This window comes from Scomber scombrus, chromosome 13, assembly GCF_963691925.1.
Source record: "Scomber scombrus chromosome 13, fScoSco1.1, whole genome shotgun sequence".
Lineage (NCBI taxonomy): Eukaryota > Metazoa > Chordata > Actinopteri > Scombriformes > Scombridae > Scomber > Scomber scombrus.
Genome location: NC_084982.1, coordinates 7,597,476 through 7,618,474, shown reverse-complemented (window position 1 = coordinate 7,618,474; position 20,999 = coordinate 7,597,476). Strand labels below are relative to the sequence as shown.

Here is a 20,999-nt window from a genome sequence, read left to right as displayed (position 1 = left end):
TGCTGGAGTCCGTCACTGAGCTGTGAGGTAAAAAAAACAAAACAACGACTTGATAAAAGCAAATAATGATGTTTATAATAACCCTGCAAATGACAACATATTGCTGTTGTGTCGGTATTTGAAACGACGTTACTGTTAGCTTGGTGGCTAGCTGCTAGTTAACGACACTGAGGTGACATCACAGACCGAGCCGTCCGCGGCCTGGTGCTGCTGCTATACTAGCCTGGTGATTGACAGCCTGTCAACTAGCAAACTGCTTTATTTCACTTCGGACGACAGTCGTCTTATCTGTTCCTATGGGGTGTTATGAACAACGTACATGTCTGGAGAATTCCGGGGCGGCAAGCCAAACAATTAACAATTTTGGTAACGACTGCAGCAGAGAGCCTGAGTGACCGTGAACCAACATCAGCATCCACAGTGTGGCCTGCAAGCTGCCCACAAGCTGTGTTAACATTAGCCAGCTATTCTTCCTCCACACAGGCTTTGGTAATGTTGACAGGCAATTGACATAATTAGCGCAGATTATACCTAGCCCGCAGCGTAGAATATACCATTCAGACGTTTATATTATCAACAAGTCAGAAATGTTTGGATGTTGCTGTTTCCAGCGCCAGATATGATGCATCAGACATTATACAGACATCGTTAGCTTTGCCCCTTCTCTCTGAGTGTTTGAGCTGTTGTCGGAGAGACCACCACAGCGGTGACGTGAAAGGGGAGAGCACACCCTAAAAGTGAATTTACTTTCCAGTTGTTTTGAACAGTAAAAGTCAGTGTCAACAAACACTGCTTTGAATGAGAGGCTCAGATAGACGTGTGATGACATGATGAGGCGACACATCTGGGTGACTGTGTTCACTGACTGACAGTGAGTTTATGGTAGTGATTTTTTATTGCTGGATGATGAGTTTTCTGTGGAGTAGAGCATCTTAGATTAATCATGTGGTCTATTTCATCAGATTGTTTTGTGACTAACGGTCTAAAATGTTAAGATATTTCATTTGCCATCACACTAAACAGAAAATCAGCTATAATAATTATAAAAATGATAATAAAAGATGGCTGAATTACATATAGTTGCTTGTTTCCAGGTCCTTCACTGTCACATTGGCATGGGTAGACTAAATGCTAGACTTGAGTAGCTAAAATCAGTGAATCTTTGATATTTTAGCTTGAAATTTTCCTCAATTTCTCTACTAATTGGTTATCAAAAAAGTTGCAGAATATTTTTACGTGTCTGTTGATCAGCTATTCAGTTAATCGACTAACCATTTCTACTGTGGAGCATCTCCACCCCCCAAGATTGTCTCTAGCTGCAGCCAGCACCATATTTTCATCCTCTCATTTGTTATCAGCTTAAGACATTATAGAAACCACTTCTGAATCCTGTTGGAGTTCATATTCCCTTTTTTAGTATCATTTCTCACTTGTCTGCCCCATTGATATCACCTGACCCAAGGTCAACTGTGCCTTATTAGAGAGTGTGAGTTTTTCTCATGTTCTTTTGTGCCTCTCTCACTCTCAATCTCTTTCTCTCTTTCTCTCTCAGTCTGTGTTTATCTATCCTTCCGGCCACCCACACTCACGCTTAGAAATTGGCCCGCAGCAGCCCCCAACCAAACAAGATTTTAGTCTACACAGTTTCTGCCCTTGACAGGTTGTTTTGCCGTCTCCCTCCTAAGATGATCGCAAACACTCCCCTGAATCCTTCGGCTTGATCTGCTCAGCTCCGGCACATTTTCCTTTGCGAACGGTGATAATTAGTTTAGTGAATCAGCCCATGAGGATTTGTTTAAACCAAAATGTAATTACACTTAATTGCCGTTTTTCTCTAACAAGAGTAATACTGAATACATACAGAATTATGTGGCCACGCTATTAGCATAAAGTGGTGATGTAAGCCGATTACGTCGATTCTCTCATGCTGTAATTCTGAGCGCTAAAGTGGTAAATAAACATCAAACATCCCAGGCTGAGAGAGCAGATTTGCCATCTACCTTATGCTCTTCATCTCTGTTTGAGATAGTTGCAGCTATAATAGATGTCATTGTGCCTGCTTCCCTTGTGAGTGAATTGGGATGCACTGCATAGTTGTGGTTAGGCAGCAGTGGCTGGGCTGTGTTGTGTTTTTTTTTGTACAGCCCACCAAAGCAAACCCTGTGAGAAGCCAGGAGGTCCTGGATCACCAGAGGGAAGCCAGTGGCATGTACTCTACCCTTCTGGTTCTCAGGATGCGAGACGGGCTGATCAATAGGACCGCCTGCCTGCGTCTAGACTCAACTAGCTGCTTTGGACCGAACCTCAAAGGAGAGGCTTGGATTTCTTGGGAAACTTTTCCTTCTTGTACACTGTAAATATTTTGCCTCCTTTACCCGCTCTTCTCATGCTGCTTACTAAAAGTGTGTTTCCCCTGCTCAGAGCACACACACACACACCCCTCTGCTCTTTCTCTCTCGCCTCGCAGTTTGATCTTTTGATGCGGGCCCAGCTTGTTTAAAAGAATATCAAAGAAGCACGGCCTACTATAGCTTAACCTCACCAGCAGGACAAGTCCAGGCCAACTTTTAAGAGCTTGATTCACATGGGTTTTAAAGAAAGCTTTTGGTGGGGAATGGCTGCACAGTCTTAAAATTGCAGTGCACAAAACCAGAACACTGGTTGTGTGTTACCTCTCATCACATCTGTGGTGAAATGTCTCGTAATGTGTGTCACAGACTTGAGTCTGTGTCAGAATTGGTTACGTTAAGGCTCAATTAGTTCAGGTTTGGCATGTATGTGTGTCACAGTAGATAGAGACATGGTGTGATATCTCTGTGTTTACTAATAGCTCGGATCCTGTCACTGCTTTGTCATGTGATTGTCGCTGTGGTTGAAGGGGAGGCAGCTGAGCAGCACATAAGAGCGACGGTTGTCTCGCATTGAACAACTCTTTTACTTGCTGAAGACTTGTTGATAAAACTAGAGAAAGAAGCTCAGAAAAGGGTCAGTCACGAGTTTGAAAGGGATAATGTCATTTCCATTTGCTTCTTACTCTGCTCATTTCAGCAGTTAAAACCTTACTTTTCTGAACATCTTTGCCATGCACTCCGTCACCCTCTATTCTCTGTCTCCCCCCCGGCACGTTTCTATTTACAGGTGAGCGGCCGGTCAGTCAGCCACGTGCAGCTCTCTGTTGCCATGGATGCCTGCGCCCGTATTAGAGGAGCCCCACTAAGGTCCAGGGCCTCAGTCCGGAAAGAGGTCTGTCCGCAGGGATTCTTTATGCTATATTTTTTTACCTGCACATTTGAAACTTTCTTGCTGCATTTTGTAATGTTGCCGTTATGTAAAAATGCAAAAGATTCATCAAGTATAAAATACAGTATTTATATTAGATATTTTATTAAGTTGTTAAGTTGTAGCTCTTCAGTTTCTAATGTGGTGACGCCAGTAAGATCTTAAATTAGCTTTTCACTTATCAGACTGAAAATAATCTGATGATCCAGAATACATATACAAGACAATACAGTTCTTTTTCCTCATTTGTCTTTCATGCATTCTACAGTGAAGTACAAGGCTATACACATTGTTTCTTATTAGGTCTGTCATATGCTTCACAAATACCCTGCATGTGTGTTTGCAGACTGTGCGTGACAATGGGGCGCAGTGTGTGAAGAGCCTCTTTAGGAACAAGAAGGAGCTATGCAGCATTGGCCTAGAGCTCCCAGCCAGAGACGCCACAAGACTGACAGAGGTCTGTGACACGCAAACATCAGCACAAACAAATACAAAGTGAAGTTATATTCCTAGTCATGAAACATTGATTTTGACCATTGATTGTGCTCTTTCAGATTCATTTTGTGTGTCTGCCTGGTCAATGTGAAGGGGAAGACGTCGTTCAACAGGTACGTTTTTATAATTGCACTATGGGTGAGGATAAAACACTGAAAAGGACATCATTTTTTAGTAGATCTTAAAGTTAGCCAGTTGAGCTAAAAGCTTTCATGCCTCTTCTTGTTCTTCTTCCTCAGGCTCTGTCTTCCCTTCCAGCGGGGCTGTGTGAGCTGCTCAGGTCCCTCCACGTTCAAAGCCTCAAGAATGACGAAGTTCTGCTGTTCAAAGACTCCCGCAGGCTGGCAGAGCACAAGGACGCCGGGCCTCAGGTGGGTGTCAAGACTTTCACATTGAAGGAATGTGCTTGGTCAGTATCTCGAGTAAAGCAGAAGTTGGCAGTAAGCAAAGGGAAGTGAAGGGTGGGAATAAGAGGAAGTAGTTTATTGCACTGTAGTTTCTCCTTTAAAAAAAAGACAAAAAGGCAACAGTGGCTTGAAATAATTCCTTGAAATAATACTTGTTTCCATAGCATTACATCTTGAAGCTAGGACAATTTTGTATAATTCTTGAAAAACAAGATAATGTACACTGGAAACAAATGCAATTGAGTGGAAGGAAACAACTTCAGGTACTCATGTGGAGCAGGAATAAAAAGGATTAAATTAAAAAACCTTTATTCAAAATGTGGCAACTGTTATTCAAAATCAGAGTAATTTTGACTTTGAAGGTCTTCATCAGGGTTCAAAAGGGTGAACAAACATCAAGTAAACACTTTATAAACTTGAAAGTGGATGTAATTAAAGTACATTACATACTCTTATGTAAATGACTTTATAAGTGTGATATTTTTGTTGTTTGTCCCCAAAATTCTTTCTGCTGTTGATTAAAATGTTTTCCCACTTCATGGCCTTGTCTGTCCCAGCATGTAAACAGACGTGCTGAGTCTTTCTCACGCTTTGGAAAAAGTGCAGGTGGGATAGATAGACCGAGTTGTTTTCTTTTCAGCCCACGATCGTAGCCTTGTCCTTCCTGGTCCTGTGGGTTCACACAGACTCACTGTGTGGTTTTGTTGTCCGTTGCAGACAGTGAGACCTCCCACCTCTCTGCATTATAGAGTGCCAAGTGATTTTGCATCCTGCATATGTAACGGATCAACTCGCAGTGCAGACAAAACAACCCACTTCCGACCCTCTTTCCATCTTCCTTTTAAGACCAGGATAAGAAAATTCCCATGTGAATTATATTCATTTTTAAAAGCGATGATCTTTTGAATGATCAGCTGGGCTTGCTCTAAGTGATGCAGGACATTATCGCTCTAACAATTTTATAGACTTTGCTTTCATGTTTTTTTTTGGTTTTTCTCTAAATGTGCAGAATAAATCACCAGTCAGCCAGTCTGTACTTCTCTATACCTTCTCTTCCTTTCATGTATTTGTATCACTTTCTGTCTAACTATACTGTTTCCCTCTGCCTGCAGTGTTGGTTAAAGGCTGTGTGTGTGCTGAGGAACACCCCCAGCGCAAACGTCTACCCTCAGGCCAGTGTAGCATCACTGGTGGGCTTGCTTGGGTGCTACGTGGCAGGTGTCCGCTATGCTTTGGAGCTACAGGCTCTTCAGAGGGGAGCAGCTGAGTCCAGCCAGCCAGAGGAAGATGACACCAACCAGTCTGTCTCATCAATTGAAGATGACTTCGTCACAGCCCTGGAGCATCTTGAGGAGGACGACACAGGAGACAATCCCTGTAGGTTTAACATATAATGTGTAGTGGCATTTAGTCGCTTCAAGGCTCTCATGTAGAGTGTCTCATGACCCCATCAGTTCAATAGAGATATTTTGAAAAATGCAAAATGTAGACGTGAATTTAAAACCCCTCTGTTTATGCAATAATGTTTAAATAAAAGTGGCAGGAATTTAAATATCAGCTCACTCTAACATAACAGTAATAAGTTATATTCTAGTGGGTTACATTCTTTCATCTATCTTTTTATATAATTATGGCAAAATGAAACTGATCTGTTTGTAGCCAGCTTTATTTTATGAATATCTTTTTTTCATGTTTATCTTTTACCTCCTCTTTGTTTGTGTTGTACATAATCAGTTTCCTCCCATCTCCCTATGTCCACAGCTGCAGCTTCCTATCGCCATTTTAAAAAACGAGATGTGGCATCACAGACAGTCCCAGCCCACAAGAGACGGAAGGAATTATCAGGTTCCCGCATTATCATAAGCTCGTCTTCGAAGAAGTATTCAGCCAAGCATAGGTCAGGTCCAGATGTGTCTGTGACAGTGCAGAGGTCATCGGGCATGGATACCCAGTGGACTTACTGCAGTCCCGGAGCTCGTCTCCCCTCGCCTTCAATTCATGTCAGTGAATCTGAGGAGTCAGACTGTTCCAGCCCCAGCCCAATCATTTTCTTGGATGAGGTGGGTTACCAGAAGAGCCTGCTGGCTAAGCTCGATATCCCCCAGGTGCCCGGAGGCCCCAGAGAGCGGGTTGAAGATTCAGACTCTGAAGTCAGTGAATTCTTTGACAGTTTTGACCAGTTTGATGACCTAGAGGAGCTGAGCTCAGAGAGCTGCACTCTCACACTGCCTCTGGATGCCATCAGTGCCCCAACCACACAGAAGAAGTCCACTGAGTCCAGTACCAGTGGGTCAGCATCCAAATATGTTTCTAGAGGCTGCTCGACAAAGGGTATGAATCCTCACCGCTTTGACCAGCCCACTCTCCCAGCCAATGTGAAAAAACCCACTCCTCTAAAGCCAGGCTCTCCCTACTCACTCCATTCAGAGGTGCCTGACTCCCCTCGGCCCGTGCAGACCCCCTCTGAGGAAAATGGCGGCCCACTCTTCAGTCCCATCAGCTCCTCTGCATTCAGCCCCCTGGTGGACTCTAGTGGAACACTGGAATACTTCTGGAAGAAAGATGAGGATGGACAGGACAGCTCAGAGCTACGTAAACCTCAAGATCTCTGCTCTCTGTATAAGACCTATTCAGACTTTGCCAGCAGCCTGTCGAAAGAAATTCTGGGGTCTGTGTGTGGCTATCAATCTGCCGTTGACATTAGTGACAACAAGAATCTTAGCTGTGTCTGCCACAAGGAATTCAAGAACCCATCGGGCTACCTGATGAAGCTCTCAGAAATCCAAGAGACTGTAACAGTGGCCAAGCTGCAGAAGAAGTCCCAGTCTCTGAAAGATGGTATTCAGAGGTTTGCCACTGACCTTGTGGAAATGAGCCTGGGCAGTGCCTTGCGTGACCTCCAAAAAGGTGTATCCTCCTGTACCACCACCCTGTGTCACCTAGCTGCCAGGCTCACCTCCTCAGTGTTTCAGATGGCCTTTCATGAGATTGGCATGCGCCACGCCTATGTGTTGAAGGAACGAGCAATTAATGGATTAGCTGGCTTCCTGGTCGGGGAGGCTGTGTCTGATGCGCTGAAAGACTTCCTAACAGTGAAAAAGCAGATTTTTCACAGCACAGTGTCACGTTTTGCTGCTGATCTGGCTGAAGAGCTGGTGTTTGAAGGCATAATGGAAGTGTGCCAGTTCTCTCACCCCTCAACCCCTCGCACCCCCAGTGATTGGTCCTTTGGCCATGGGCAAGAGGAAGAGGAAGAGGAAGAGGAGGAGGTGGTTTCCTCCTATGCTTCAGACTTGTCTGAGTCTGTTATCCAGGAGGCCTTCATAGAGCTCTCTCAGGCTGATGTTGCCTTCACTAGCCAAGCAGCTATCAGTGTGTCTCTGGACAACATCTGTTATGTCAGCGCAGAGAACACCAGCACTGACACCTGCAGTACCTTTGCCAACCAGCAGATTTTCAGTGCCAGCTCAGCTACGGCAGTCCCGGGGCCCTCGGGAGAGGATGCTACCTGCACAGTCAAGAAAGCTCTGTTCACTGTATCGGGAATGGCCAGCTGTATTCCTGTGCCCCAAGCGGGACAAGCCCTCTCCCACATCCAGGATCCTGAAGAGACCTGCCAGAATAAGTCTAGCTTGCCAGATACATCACAGGCCAGCTCCAAAAGAGTAGCAGTATCTGCCTCCGATACCACCACATCTACTCAAACTCACCTTTACAGCCATGGAACTCAAACCCCCATAGGAGGAGGAGGAGGAGACCCCTCCCAAGGAAAGTCGTCATTCCAAAACTTCTCTGGCAACATGGTGGATATGATCGTAACTGAAGCTTGTGAACTAATAACTGCTTCTAAGATGAAGAAGAGTTTCGGTGAATGTGCTGGTTTCCTTACAAAGACAATTGGAAGTCAAAGGGGCTCTTCTCCTAAGCAGGAGACTGATAATTATGAGGCTCCAGATTCTCCTTTGAGGCAAGGAGCGAGCAGAGAGAGTTTCAGATATGATTGTAGAGATTCTGATTATGATAGGAAGGGCGTTCCTGTTGAGCAAGCAACAGACATTAGCATTCCACACATTTCCTTTCAGACAGGCTCTCAAAGCCAGGAGAGAGCCAGCTGTGAGTCGGAGCCCCGGTCCAGAGGCGTGGTTGAAACACATCCTGTCATAATGGATACTCTTGATGTGCCGGCTACAGAGATGGGTAGACAAGGGAGGATATCTGTTCCTGGAGACGACTCAGCCCCAAGCTCTGGGCAAAAGTCTGGCGGGACACCTGGCACGCCTCCTTCCACCCCTCAGCAGCCCAGTGAGGTGTCCAAGGAGAAACAGATAAAACAGTTCTCCAAGAAGCTTAAAAGCAAGCTGGCTAAGGAGTTTTCCCCTGCTACCCCCCCTCCAACCCCTCACTATCAGCCCGAGCCAGGCCCAGGGCCAAAAGACATCACCCCTGAGGCAGACAAGGCTGAGTTCATGCTCAACCTGATGAGGTCTCTTTCTGAGGAGGCAGATGGCAATGAAGATGAAGAGGAGGATGAATTGGCAGAAGAGGGTGGTGTTGGTGGCACTAACAGATGTTTGGAGACAGGGGGTGGCAGGCATGAATTGAACCAGATGTCTGCTCGCAGAATGTCTAACAAGGAAGCTCTCCATTATGCAGAGCGATTAGCTTGTCACATTGTCTCCATGGCAACAGAGATGGACACCCTGGGAGTGGCAGAGGAGGAGGGAGAGATGTGCAAGGGCAGCGAGAGGAGGAGAGACAGTGTGGCACAGTTCTCAGAGCAGACTCTGAACACCTTATGGGTGTATGCTGGGGAGGTAGCAGGAGAGGTCATCAATGATGTGAAGAGGATGGTGAGCTCTGCACAGCAGTGTCCATATCACAGAGCTGTCAGAAGAAGAAGCTTGGACAGGTCTAGCTCTGAATGTTTGCATTACCATCACCAGTCTCAAACCAGTACAGACCAGAACAGAGACTGGAGAGTAGGGAGACTGGCTGAGCAGTGGTCTAATGACCTTATCGCCTCTGTTCTCCGGTCTCCCACATCCACTTCTAGCACCATCTCCAGCTCCAGCTCTGGCCTGTCCTCAGAGTATCCTAGCTGTGAGAGTGTGACCGATGAATATGCTGGCTACCTCATCAGGGTGCTGAAAAAGGAGGGAGGCAGTAGGGAGTTGGTCTTAGATCAGTATGCGAGCCGTTTGGCGTACCGCTCCATAAAACAAGGCTTGGCTCATGCCAGTCGCAAAATCAAGCAGAGGTCCTCGAGCACCCGCCTTCACTCCTCAAAGTCCCTGCCAGATGAATGGAAGGCTTCCTGTAGTGAGGCCTCATCACCCAATGACAGAGCAGAGTCAGTGTCTGGTTCCTCGAGCGATGATGCTCAGTGTTGTTGCAAGGACTCTGGAGAGCACGGCCAGAGGGAGTACATGGATCTGGTCAACTTTGCAGAGTCCTTAGCATACAACATCACCTGTGATGTCACACACAAGCTTCATCTTTCCTCTGTGCGCCTGCCGAAGTCTCTCACTGACCCGTGTCTTTACAAGAAATCCAAACTTGAAAACATGGCAGAGAATCTCATCAGGAACTCTTTCTCCTGTCCTCTGTTGTCCAAGGAGAGTAAGAGCAGGCATTACCACAGCACAGGAAGCCTGTATGATGGAGGCTACAGCAGTAGGGTGATGCAGGTCATCGAGCATTACGCCAGGAAAATAGTTGATGACACTTTGAAGATGAGCCTGGCTTCAGTTGGACATTCATCCCGGGAGCACCAGAGGATCCAAGGCCAGGACAGAAACTCTCACACTCAGAGGTTGTCTGAGGGAACAGCACTGGGTCAAGCCCTGGGGGAGAGGACATGCCGTTATTGTCAGGTCCAGGAGTGCCCCTACTGCACCAAGCTTAGCAGGTACCACCACCAGCCTGTACTACAGAGGAGGAAAAGGGGGCAGGAATGTCAGACGAGGGCTGACCGCCTCTCTGGACTAGAGATTCCCACGATCCATATTGACCTGGACCACAGGGCAGCATTCGCGGAGGGGATGGTGTCAATGGCAATGGAGACAGCTAAACGGGAGCTAAGCAACACCAGCCTTAATGCCGACAGTGGCATCGGCCACGATGGAGCCAGCTACGCCGAAAGCCTAACTGCTGAGATCATGACCACGGCCCTCTCCAATATCTGCCAGACTGCAAACATGAGGTATACACACCAAAATTCACACCCGGTGTAGCTTTTTATGCACATTCTGACTGTCAATATGTTCCTCTTATCACTACAGCAAAGCACACATAGTATTTAATCAGATTTGTATAATTGCCTTTTTATTGAATTGTCAATCAAGTGAAACTTGGTGCATTAAAAGCTGCTGATTTTACATTTGCTTCTTACCTAAACCTTACCATTTTATTATAATGAGAGGATTTTCATCATTTCATTTGATTAATCCAATCTGGAAACGTTTGTGTCCTTTCACCTCCCTGTGCATGTAGCTCTCCGGGCAGGGAAGCCACGGAGTCCACTGTGTCCCAGCAGTTGAGTGTAGGAGATGACAGTCTGGGGAGTTGGTCTAACTTGAGCTTTGAGGATGACCATCCAGACGACAACAGCAGCTTCCTCCACCTCAGTGACAGGTATACAACCACTAGCATTCTTCACCCACACATTATGCGGCATACTAAATTTTTCCAGAGAAGTGCAGAATAACTCTTTTGTTGCTGGCATAGAATCTGTTTTCACAGGAGTCGTCTAGATGGCAGGTTTCCCATGGTCAACACAGGGCACAGTGTATGGTTTGGGAAAGTCACTTAAACTTCACCGCCAAGAAAGCAATTTTCTCTGATTTGCCCAAATATTGCATTATACTTGAACTGTCTAACAGATATGTTGTCAAAGACTTTATATAGCTGTCTAGGCAGCCAAGTACTCGGGACAAAGTTTGTGAAATCCACCACAAACTTGAGGACCAATTAGTAGTTGTGACAGATTTGGCCTTGTCCTCTCCTCTTCTAAATGGACATGACCACTGCGTATGTGTATGCAGACAGAGGCAGTGGGAGAGTAGAGTATCAGCCGTCTCAGTGACATGGTCCCACACAAGTCTCCAATCTCTGGGAAATATGCTGTTGACATTTCTGGCAAATGGTTGCTATCTCTATGGAAGCAAAACTGACAACATAAGAGATTCTTTTCCAAGATACTGAAAGAACACAGTGTGTTAGCAGTTAGTTATTTGAACTACAATGGCCAAGTTAATGTATCATAATATTTTCTAAAGGTGTGTCTTTGAGTGCTCTCTACACTTCAGGCACTGTTTCTACAAGAACAAAGTCCGCCATGTGTAATTCATTTGATTCTCTCAAAAGGCTGCAACCATTTCCGCCCAACAGATGAAATGACGGAAGAAAAGAAAAAACACCTTCAGAAGCTAATCGAGACACTGAGCATGTTGATTGATTAAATGAACCAGCTCTCACCATGTGTCATCCACTCAAACCACAGGGAGAAAGCAGTAGCTTAGGTAATGCAGATTAATGGAGTTATTTTTAGATATGAGAAATGTTCTTGCCTTCAGTCTCACTGTGGGTGCTGCACGCCACACTATACAGGTTCCAGCCAGCAGGATAATCATTTACTAATTACAAAGAGAGTGTGTTGTGCTTCTGTTTCCAGCTGGTTGTCCTGGTGGAACCTACAGGATTAATGGGCTTATGCTAAGACAAGAATGTAATGATCTCACATCTTAGGCCTTTAGCAACAAATTGTCTCGATCAACATTACAGATGATTCAGTGGGATTTATGATGGAAAAGTATGCATCATTAAGAAAATCCTCCTCTGTTTTGAACCTCACCTGATATTTAGGCTGCCTTCATACCATATCCAGCAGGTGTGGGCGTGTTTATTTTTGCTTTAGAACGTAACTGTTGGAAACAATCAGAAAGTAACGTCTTATTTTTCTTGTTCACTGCTTTGTTCTCACTTCCGCCACTCCCTCTCTTCATGCTCTCTCTTGCTCGCTCCACCACCACTCTGTCTCTCTCTCTCTCTTGCTCACGCTCTCGGCTCGCACACGCTCTCTTTTTCTCATCTTTTAAAATGAGCCCGAAACCCAACAACAAAATCAACAAATAAACAAGGTTCTTCTTCCAGTGGGCATTTTTGGTCTGAAGGCCAGTTTACATGATTTACCACCACTGCGCAGCATAACAGGGTTGTGTTTTGGCAAAAGTTGATGCTGGTTCATCTTCTTCCTGGACAGCTGCTGTTTTTTTGTTTTTTTTGCTGAACCTCATGTGGTCCCCAATCCCACAGCCTTAACACACTATCAACATTCAAATGAATGGTAGAACTGCCGTTTTTCCCACATGACTGGTTTGGTGTGAGTTTGTTTCCGTTTTGTTTTTTTTGTTTTATTTTTTGTTAAAGCTGCATGATATGTGCAGTGAATATAGCAGATGTGATATAAACTGCTTATTATATCCTCATCTTTACTCCATTTCAGTAGATCTCACGTGATAATGTCCCTCTTAGCAGATAGCTACTGTCAGTATTATAGTGGTGCATTACCTGCCTTCTCTTTTCAGCAGCAATGGGAACAGCAGTAGCTGGAGCAGTCTGGGCCTGGAGGGGGAGGCTTGTGAGGAGCGCATGTCATTCTCCCCCTCTGACAGGTCGGTCAGCAATTGGTTCAAATGGCTAAGATTCTGAAATGCCCCGTAAGACCTGGAAGTTCATCTAGAATGGGACAAAGAAATAGTTGTAGATTTTACAATGAAGCCAAAAGGAAATAAGGATGCGTGTTACAGATCCATTAGTGGAAAATCTCGGCACTGAATTGGAACCAGAGAATTGCTTCATCATATGAAAGTGATTTACAACATTGTACAATGGAATTTTGATTTATACTTTGTCTCATACTAGGAACCACCAGCCCTTTGCATGACCACACTAACACTCTAAATATAAATAGGCTTGACATGGCCTATGCTTCTAGAGGCAAATGTCAGCATGCAATGTATTGCTCAAGTTTTGCTGATTCTGCTTTACTTCCATGTAATTTAGTTGCCTAATAGAATAATTTGTAGTGTTACCATATTTTAAGGGTTCTTGCCCTTGTTTCATCAATGCCGTTGAACAGTGTAAACCCTCCAATAGGTCCACACAAACTGCTACTGCTTTTAGCCTTTCAAGTATGATGTTATTGAAAAGAAACTACTGCAGCACTGACAAATTTAATCTGCACTGCCAGCCATTTATAAACGTACCATTATTTTCTTGTGCTGGTGAATATATTTTTTCTAACATTTTAATCAGCATGTGCCCATTCACTATCTTCTCAGGTATAGACTCTGCTGCTGCACAGAGATTTCAAACTTCTTTATGTCTTTAAAAATAAACAACTTATTTATCACCTTGTTTACAGACAGATTAAATAAGTGTAAGGAAAAAAATCTTAAATGCAAATATAGCCGAAAGTCTAAGCACAAAGGGCAGTCTTCAACTTAATATAGCCTTCAGCAGAATCTGAAATCATGCCACATGGTTGGCAAGATTGAATTGACCGATCTGAACACCTTTTGAAACAGTTAATATATACCATCTAGATATTGTGTGTTACAATTTTGATAGCATATAAATGAAGACTTGTGGAGATATAGATGTAGGATGTACAGGTGATTTATTTCGATTTTTAAAGTTTGGAATATGAAATGACTAGAAATGTAGATTTGTTGTAATATGCCATGCTCACTGTAAACAATCATAACCAAATTGTATGCAGTGACTGAGTCATTACCCTCGCTTGTGCATACCAAGTTTCGTACAAATCCATGCAACCTATTGAGATATAAACGTTTCGCATTTGTGGTGCCCCCTAGTGGCAAAGTCTTGTGTAGGAGAGCTCAGACCTTACACACACACACACACACACACTTATGGTTGAGGCAATTATATTGCTTGGACCTCTAAACTAATCAAAAATACAAAATTATTTTGGCACATGAACTCCTCCTGCCTTTTGTCAGCTGACCCCCAGTTCTCTCAGAAGTCAGTTTCCCAGAGACATCTGAGCACACCTACAGACCTACAAAGCAATCCACTGCATAATCAGAACTGAGGAAATATAAACAAAATATTCTTTGTAGTGGAAACAAAATCTCAAGTAATGATATCGATACTAGTCTAACATCAACTGAAAACAGCAGCTTCCTAGAACAACAAGCAAAACTGTTCTCAATCAGAAGACTTGCAAAACTACTGTTATCGGCCTTTGCTTCAACCCTTTACTGTCCAAAGAAAAACGCCACTGTGCAGAAAGAGAAAAAATGTTTACACTAAAGATTAACATAAAATCAAATCCATATCTGTGTAAAGCCTGACGTCTGCTGAAGCAGTGTACAGGACTGATGATCTGCTATAAGCTTGTCTGTAATGTTGCTCAACGTAGAGTACAACACAGTTTGATTGGTATTTAATCCACTGGATTAATCAAGATAGTAAAACACTACATATTGCTACATAAACTCACATATACAGTGATGGGGGATGTTCTACAAATCATCACCTTACACAGAGGATGAGCAAATAGCAGATGACCAGTTCAGGGCCTACCATTAGGTGGCAGGTTTCTCATAGATTTAAATGTTGTGGTTTAGTTTCTTCTAAATATGACCATCAGAAATGTAGAAGGATAATAAAAATAGCTTCATATACATATATATGTTTAGGCTTCATTTGTCAAGGTTGCAGTCTGTCAGATGGAGTTAAAACATTTTTGATAAAGTATTTTATTGAAGCAAACTTGCTGTCAGCTACTCTCTAATATTGTCCACTGGTGGGTTTATACTCTTCAAGAACAGCCATTAATGTTGATAGATGATAGTTAATGTAAATGTACGCTTGTATTGTCTGCAGTGCATGAGTTTGTAGTCATTGCTGTCCTGTCTCTCTTAGTTTGTAGTCCTCCTCATGACAAAGTTATTGCTGCTTCATGATCCTATTCATGAAAACAATGAAAGTGAGAAGCTTTCCGTAGACATTCTCCTGCTGCAAAGAAAATGATATCCTTATATCATATTGAGCAGAGTCTCAGTGTCTGTAGCCGTGGGCTGTGTCAACAAGACTGTGATTAACAATCTTATAAAGTGGAGAAATGACTGTTTACCTGTTGGCACGTCACACAGCAAATATTTGCACAGTCGACATAATGGATATTGAGTAGATTTTCAGAATGGAAAAATCAACTTTCACACTGATCAAGATGTGCTCTTAGTTATTGTGCCTTAACTGACAAAAGACATTAAGCAGACAAGTAAATTTACTGGAATACATGAAAACATTGACTGGAAATATGCAGCATAGTTTCCTCAATCTGTCTAAGATGTCTTTTGTTCAGGATTGCTTTGATTGCAGAGCTTGCGGCATGTAGATATCCTGCTATGCTTATTTCAAAGTCTGTCTTTATGCATGTCGTTAGCTTTTGCATGCTTATTGTCATTTGTTTCAATTTAATACAGTCTCATCTCCCTTTCTATTCTTCCTTTCTCACTAACCTGCGTGTTATATCTCATCCAACAGTGACAATACAGAGGACAAGGAGACTGAGGTCAAAGAGGAATCCAGTGGTAAGGATCTTTTACTCCCTGCAACTTTACCTTTTAATAGGGTAGTGGTGATGATATGTTTTTCTAATTCAATAAAAGATATTGTGAACAAAAAGATCTCACATTTCCAGATTTTGGCAAAAAATAAAAACCCCAAATCAAACCATCTAACTTAGCACACTTTCAGCAGCGGGCAGAAATGGGGGGGGGGGGGGGGGGGGGGGGGGGGGGGGAAGACGTGCCCTTCTCCTATTTTGAGGTCTTGCTCTCTCCGCTCCTTGAGGTTCAGAACAGTTGGTCTTAATTCTGGCTGTGTGTGTGTGTGTGTGTGTAAGGCTGTCTGAGTGTGTTGTAGCCGGGGATTTTACCACCCCCATATTCTGCCACACTAATGCTCATTCATCCTCTCCACTCCCTCCACAGACATTCATTCTGCCGTGTGTGTGTGTGTGTGTGTGTGTGTGTGTGTGTGTGTGTGTGTGTGTGTGTGTGTGTGTGTGTGTGTGTGTGTGTGTGTGTGTGTGTGTGTGTGTGTGTGTGTGTGTGTGTGTGTGTGTGTGTGTGTGTCAGATCAGAGCAGCCCCCACTGAGAGGGGGGGTGCTCTTCCTGGGTCTGATGGAGTGTGGGAACACAGGACTGAGCAGAACAGAGCTGGGGGAGCAAAGGACTCACGCTATTTCATGTATATTGCCTAATATCAAAAACCACAAATTTGCCTCTAGAAGCTTTATAATCTTGAAAGCATTTGACACTGCCTGTCCTTACACCCCCATTTCAGATAAGGATCCGTCTTTTATGATGGTCAGGACTACAGTAAACGATGATTCAATAGTCAGGGAATTTAATTTGGCCAACAGCTGAAATATAAAGAGAGAAAAGCAGAGGACCAAGAACAGAGCCCTGGTGGACTCCGTATTACACATCAGACCATTTAACTGGGGAGGAAAACACACTAATGCACAACTTACGTGCCATATCAGTGTTTGGAAGTGTTACCATGACGTCTGTTAAAAAAACAAACAAACCTGGAAGTGTTTTGTAAAACTTGTGCAAAGTTAGCAACTGATGATGAATCATGAATTAACCACATTGGTGTGTGCTGCAGGGACTCTCTGTGTGGACAGGACTCAGCTACAGGCTTTCAGGACTGCGCTGGTCATCGTGAACTCAGATGTCAGGGAACACTGGCACGGCCCCCAATATGTTACCTTCGACCCTCAGCTCAGGAGCATGCTGCAGTGGGTGGCAGCCTCCATGGCCGACATCCCCCAGATCCAACTGAGTCCTGACAGAGAGCTCCAGCAGGTGATCATGAATGTATTCATTAACCGCCTCCTCAAACACATTGTGGTCACATTGTGGTATTTCTCATTTAACATAAGACCTGCCTAAACTAAGCCAGATTGCTTCAATGAAAGAAGTCATTCTTTCCTTGGATGTTTTTGAGGGTTAGCAGTGCTGTATGCTGGTATGCTGGTTTCCATTACAGTTGGCTTTGATGTAGGGTTGGGTATAATTTAAGTTTGATCAATTCCAATTCTCGTTCAGGAACCGATAAGCAGCACTGAAATTCACATTTTTTTAACGGGTTCTAGGTTTGTGGTATTTCTGATTCGGTTCTAATTTGGCAACAGTTTTCAGTTTCTAACCCCGCTTTGTTGTGGAAACAAACAGCTGAAAACCACCAGTTATTGCAATTATCAAATTAAACAAGTTGTATAATAATTACAGTGCATTCCTTCTTAAGTGGCCCATTTGTAAAATACCCTGATATTAGTTGGCTTAGTTGTACAATTAATAGATTCATCCTAGTGTCCCTAGGCAGTAAAATTGCTCCTCAATTTTCATGCCAAGTTGATAAGCTGTTATAAGATTGCTGAAGTTGAAAATCAGTGACAGTACAGTAGTGAATTGTAACTGTGTGCCATTTCAGCTTCCAGCAGTGGTCCAAAGGCTTCGGGAGAGGAAGTGGAGGGTGGGAGAGCTGCTGCACACCCTGCTGCGTTACTGTGAGGAGAATCAGTCGCATTGTCACTCTCAGCCCAGAGAGGAGGCTCTCCAGGCAGACAGAGAATGTCACCGCATCCCCCTCTTCCAGTGGCTCCTGGAGCACGCCTAGGCCCTATCTCACCTCTTCTGTCCTGTCATCTCCTCTCTTCTCCTGTCCTTTCTTCTCTTCTCTTCTCCTCTCTTCCAAACAGGGCTTTGCAAACTCCACAACCCCTAGAGGGCGCCATACAAATCAGCTGATCTTACTTACTCATGAATGTGGGCAGCGTGTGTTTTGCATTGCATGCTGCAATCAAAGAGTACTTCTGTTGTATTTCATTTTAATTTCCACCTTCTGTTTTGTTGTTGCAGTTCCATTATTTATCGGGCTGTGTATATCACATGTGTTGATTTAGTGAGCTGTCTCCTCCGCCCACCTACACTTCTAAATTGAAGCCCTCACACCTTGCTGCCATTGTGCTTGAGCTACAGAAAAAAAGGGCAGAAGAGAGAGAGAGAAAGAGAGAGAGAGAGAGACCCACCCCATCTGTTGCAGGCAGAGACAGAAAAGCAGTGAGTTGAGAGAAAGAGAATGTGTTTTTTGTTAGGGAATCCCCATAGCTGCTGGGCGGATGATGTCATCAAACCCAGAGCTCACCTCTGCGGTGGTGTTTCCACATGTTAAGAGAGCGACCGTACACACACACAATCACACACACACACACACACCCTCCCTTGCAGTATCAGTGCTAGAAGGAATCTATGATGCACTGACACAAACCAATTAGTCCCCATAGTGTTTGATTCTTGTATTAATCCACTTGAAAATTACTGTATTAGTTATTCAGTTTGCTCCAGTGAAATGTTTCCCTGGAGCACTAAGTGAGTGAAATGCTGTTGATGACTTCTTACATTTGACCGAAATGCTGCCATACATAGAGACTGACAAAACACTATTAAAGTTGTTAAAACCCATATCTATATTTTAGTAAATGATACTACACTGTAATTTAGTAATGAAGATCAAACAGGCCATTTGTTTCGCAATAGAATGATGAAAAGCGCTCGATGAAGTTGCCTATTGCCAGTATTGGTATTCCTGATTTATCCAATGCCGAAAAAGCGCTTGCCTAGCAACAATCTCATTGGTTATCAAACTTAGTAAATTACCTAGAGTGGATGATGTTTACTCGGGTGGTCAGTATTTAGAAAAAGTATATTTTTTGAAGATAGTTATGTCTAATCAAACATGAAATGCTGCTCAAAGCTATGAAAGAAGCCATGATCTTGGCTTTATGTTGCCAAACGTTGCTCATACGATGACTCTTATCCCCTCCAGTCAGTAGTATGTGTCCGTATGTGTCAGTGGCCTTTGTCCTGTTCGGGGAAGATCCAGTGACGCAGATAGTGGATCTTTTCGTACTGGTAATTGGAGGTCTGCACCTCCAAAACCACAAGCTGAACAGCATCTGCATAGCTGGACCCTGGAATCACGCGTTCTGTCACCCACGCTCCACAGTCACCTTGTGGAATGAAGGACTCTGAATACCACAATTTCCACACAATAACCCCCTCTCCTTCCATCTCTCACACACACACCCTCGTTACTCACCAGCCCCATTTGAACGTCTACATGCACAGCACTACCAGCTACTTGCTGAGATGCACTTTTTTCCTGATTTGGCAGAGGAGAGACTGGGCATTTCCAGCCCTGCCCTTAGATCTCTCCTAGCCTCTTTTTGTGAATTTATGCCCAGCGTGGACGGCCCGCTCTGCTGCTAGTTTAGTTCAACTGCAGCAAGTTAACGTACATGCACAATACCTAAACAACGTAACCCATCCCCACCCCCTCTCCCCAAAGAACGATTATTGGGATACATTTTGATGTTTGTATTTATTTATGATTTTTGTTTTTAATGAGGGACCTAAGGATGAGATGACGCTGCGTCCTCAGATTTCTATCAGGACTTTTCCTTCTTGAGTTTGAAACACTGTAACAACAGCCTTGCATCAATTGTTATAAAGTAAGTGTTGGTGGTGTTCACCTGCATGGCTGAATTTTCATTGACTTTTTTTCCCCCTTTTTTTCTTTTATTTAGCTCAACATTCTTCTTCTTAATGTATTGGCCTACACTATTTGAGCTGCAGTGATTCGTCTGTGTCCACACTGCCTAACAGTATGCTATAGGCCTCTGCAGATGCATTGTCTGTTTCCTGCTTAATCTCTGGGCTGCCAAATGGTCATATAATCTTAAAGGTGTTTGTCCTGTTTGATTTGTTTACATGGAAACATGAATATATCACAAAATCCACTATTATTAAAAAAAAAAAGAAGTGATACACACGTTATGCCTACTGTTGAAAATAGTAGAAAAGAAGACAAAGTGAAGTATTAACCTGAGAAGTGAGGGAGAGTTTATATCCTGGTTTACATGAAAGGAATGTATTAAGAGTCACAGGCTGGGCACATGAAGAGAGCGCATCGCAGTGTACAGATTCTCTCCCAGTGTGAATGTTTAGTTGTCGTTGGACTTTTTCCCTCTCTTCTTTTCTTTCTTTATCTACTTGACATTCCTGTGCATCCCAGATGACCTATATCGTTGTGTTTTGTGAATGCTGGATGTGTACCTGCAAAGGCTCGACTCCATTTAGAAAGCAGATTTGTTTTGCTACTGTTGTTCCCAGTGTTACTTTCTGACTCTCACTGACCACAGCCAGGAGAAAAAAAAGAAGAAAAAAAAGATGTACCTCACACCCACTCACTTCTGTATTTTTCCTGCTTCCTTGTAAAATCCTGCCAAATAAAGATATTTAATAAATAATGTACATGTAAGTTATATAATAGTGAGTTCACTACTTGTTCTCCCTAGTGGCATTGCTGAATAGTTTACAGTCTAAGCTTGAGGTCAAAACTCTGAATTTGTTTATGTTGAAGCTTGGTGTGACAATAAAGCTTTTTCATGTGCTCTTATCTGTTTTTTTCGGATTTTAATCAAGAAACATTGTTGTGTCATATTAAATATTGTTCAACTTTGTCAAGCCATGATATGAAATCTCAATTTGGCTTTGCTCAGTGCAAAAAAAGTGAATGGCCTAGCTGAATATTTAGTATTTTATATATATATTATATATTTTATATATATATATATATATATAAAATACTAAAATGTTATATATATATATATATATATATATATATATATATGTGTGTGTATCTGTTTAAAG

The 20,999-nt window shown here is 43.4% G+C and overlaps 1 protein-coding gene across 5 annotated transcripts; it reads left to right on the top strand.

The window, feature by feature from the left end:
* Positions 1–20,726, top strand: akap11 (A kinase (PRKA) anchor protein 11). 5 transcript variants are annotated; one of them, XM_062431526.1, is made up of 12 exons: positions 1–27; positions 3,139–3,243; positions 3,626–3,736; positions 3,834–3,887; positions 4,014–4,145; positions 5,294–5,558; positions 5,943–10,383; positions 10,674–10,814; positions 12,767–12,853; positions 15,759–15,805; positions 16,891–17,090; positions 17,719–20,726. In XM_062431526.1, exons 2-12 carry the CDS (start codon positions 3,181–3,183, stop codon positions 17,902–17,904), a joined length of 5,727 nt encoding a protein of 1,908 aa, XP_062287510.1. In that variant the 5' UTR covers positions 1–27; positions 3,139–3,180; the 3' UTR covers positions 17,905–20,726. The 5 variants fall into 5 exon arrangements, with proteins under 5 accessions (XP_062287510.1, XP_062287511.1, XP_062287509.1 ...); XM_062431527.1 differs by having other exon boundaries at positions 9–2,353; positions 12,770–12,853; XM_062431525.1 differs by having other exon boundaries at positions 9–2,353.
* The last annotated feature ends 273 nt before the right edge of the window (positions 20,727–20,999 follow it).

Coding starts and splice junctions, on each gene's coding strand:
- akap11 (XM_062431526.1), top strand. CDS start 3,181: ATGGATGCCTGCGCCCGTATTAGAGGAGCCCCACTAAGGTCCAGGGCC. Junction 10,815..12,766: donor TTCCTCCACCTCAGTGACAG/GTATACAACCAC, acceptor TTCTCTTTTCAG/CAGCAATGGGAACAGCAGTA. Junction 15,806..16,890: donor GGTCAAAGAGGAATCCAGTG/GTAAGGATCTTT, acceptor TGTGTGCTGCAG/GGACTCTCTGTGTGGACAGG.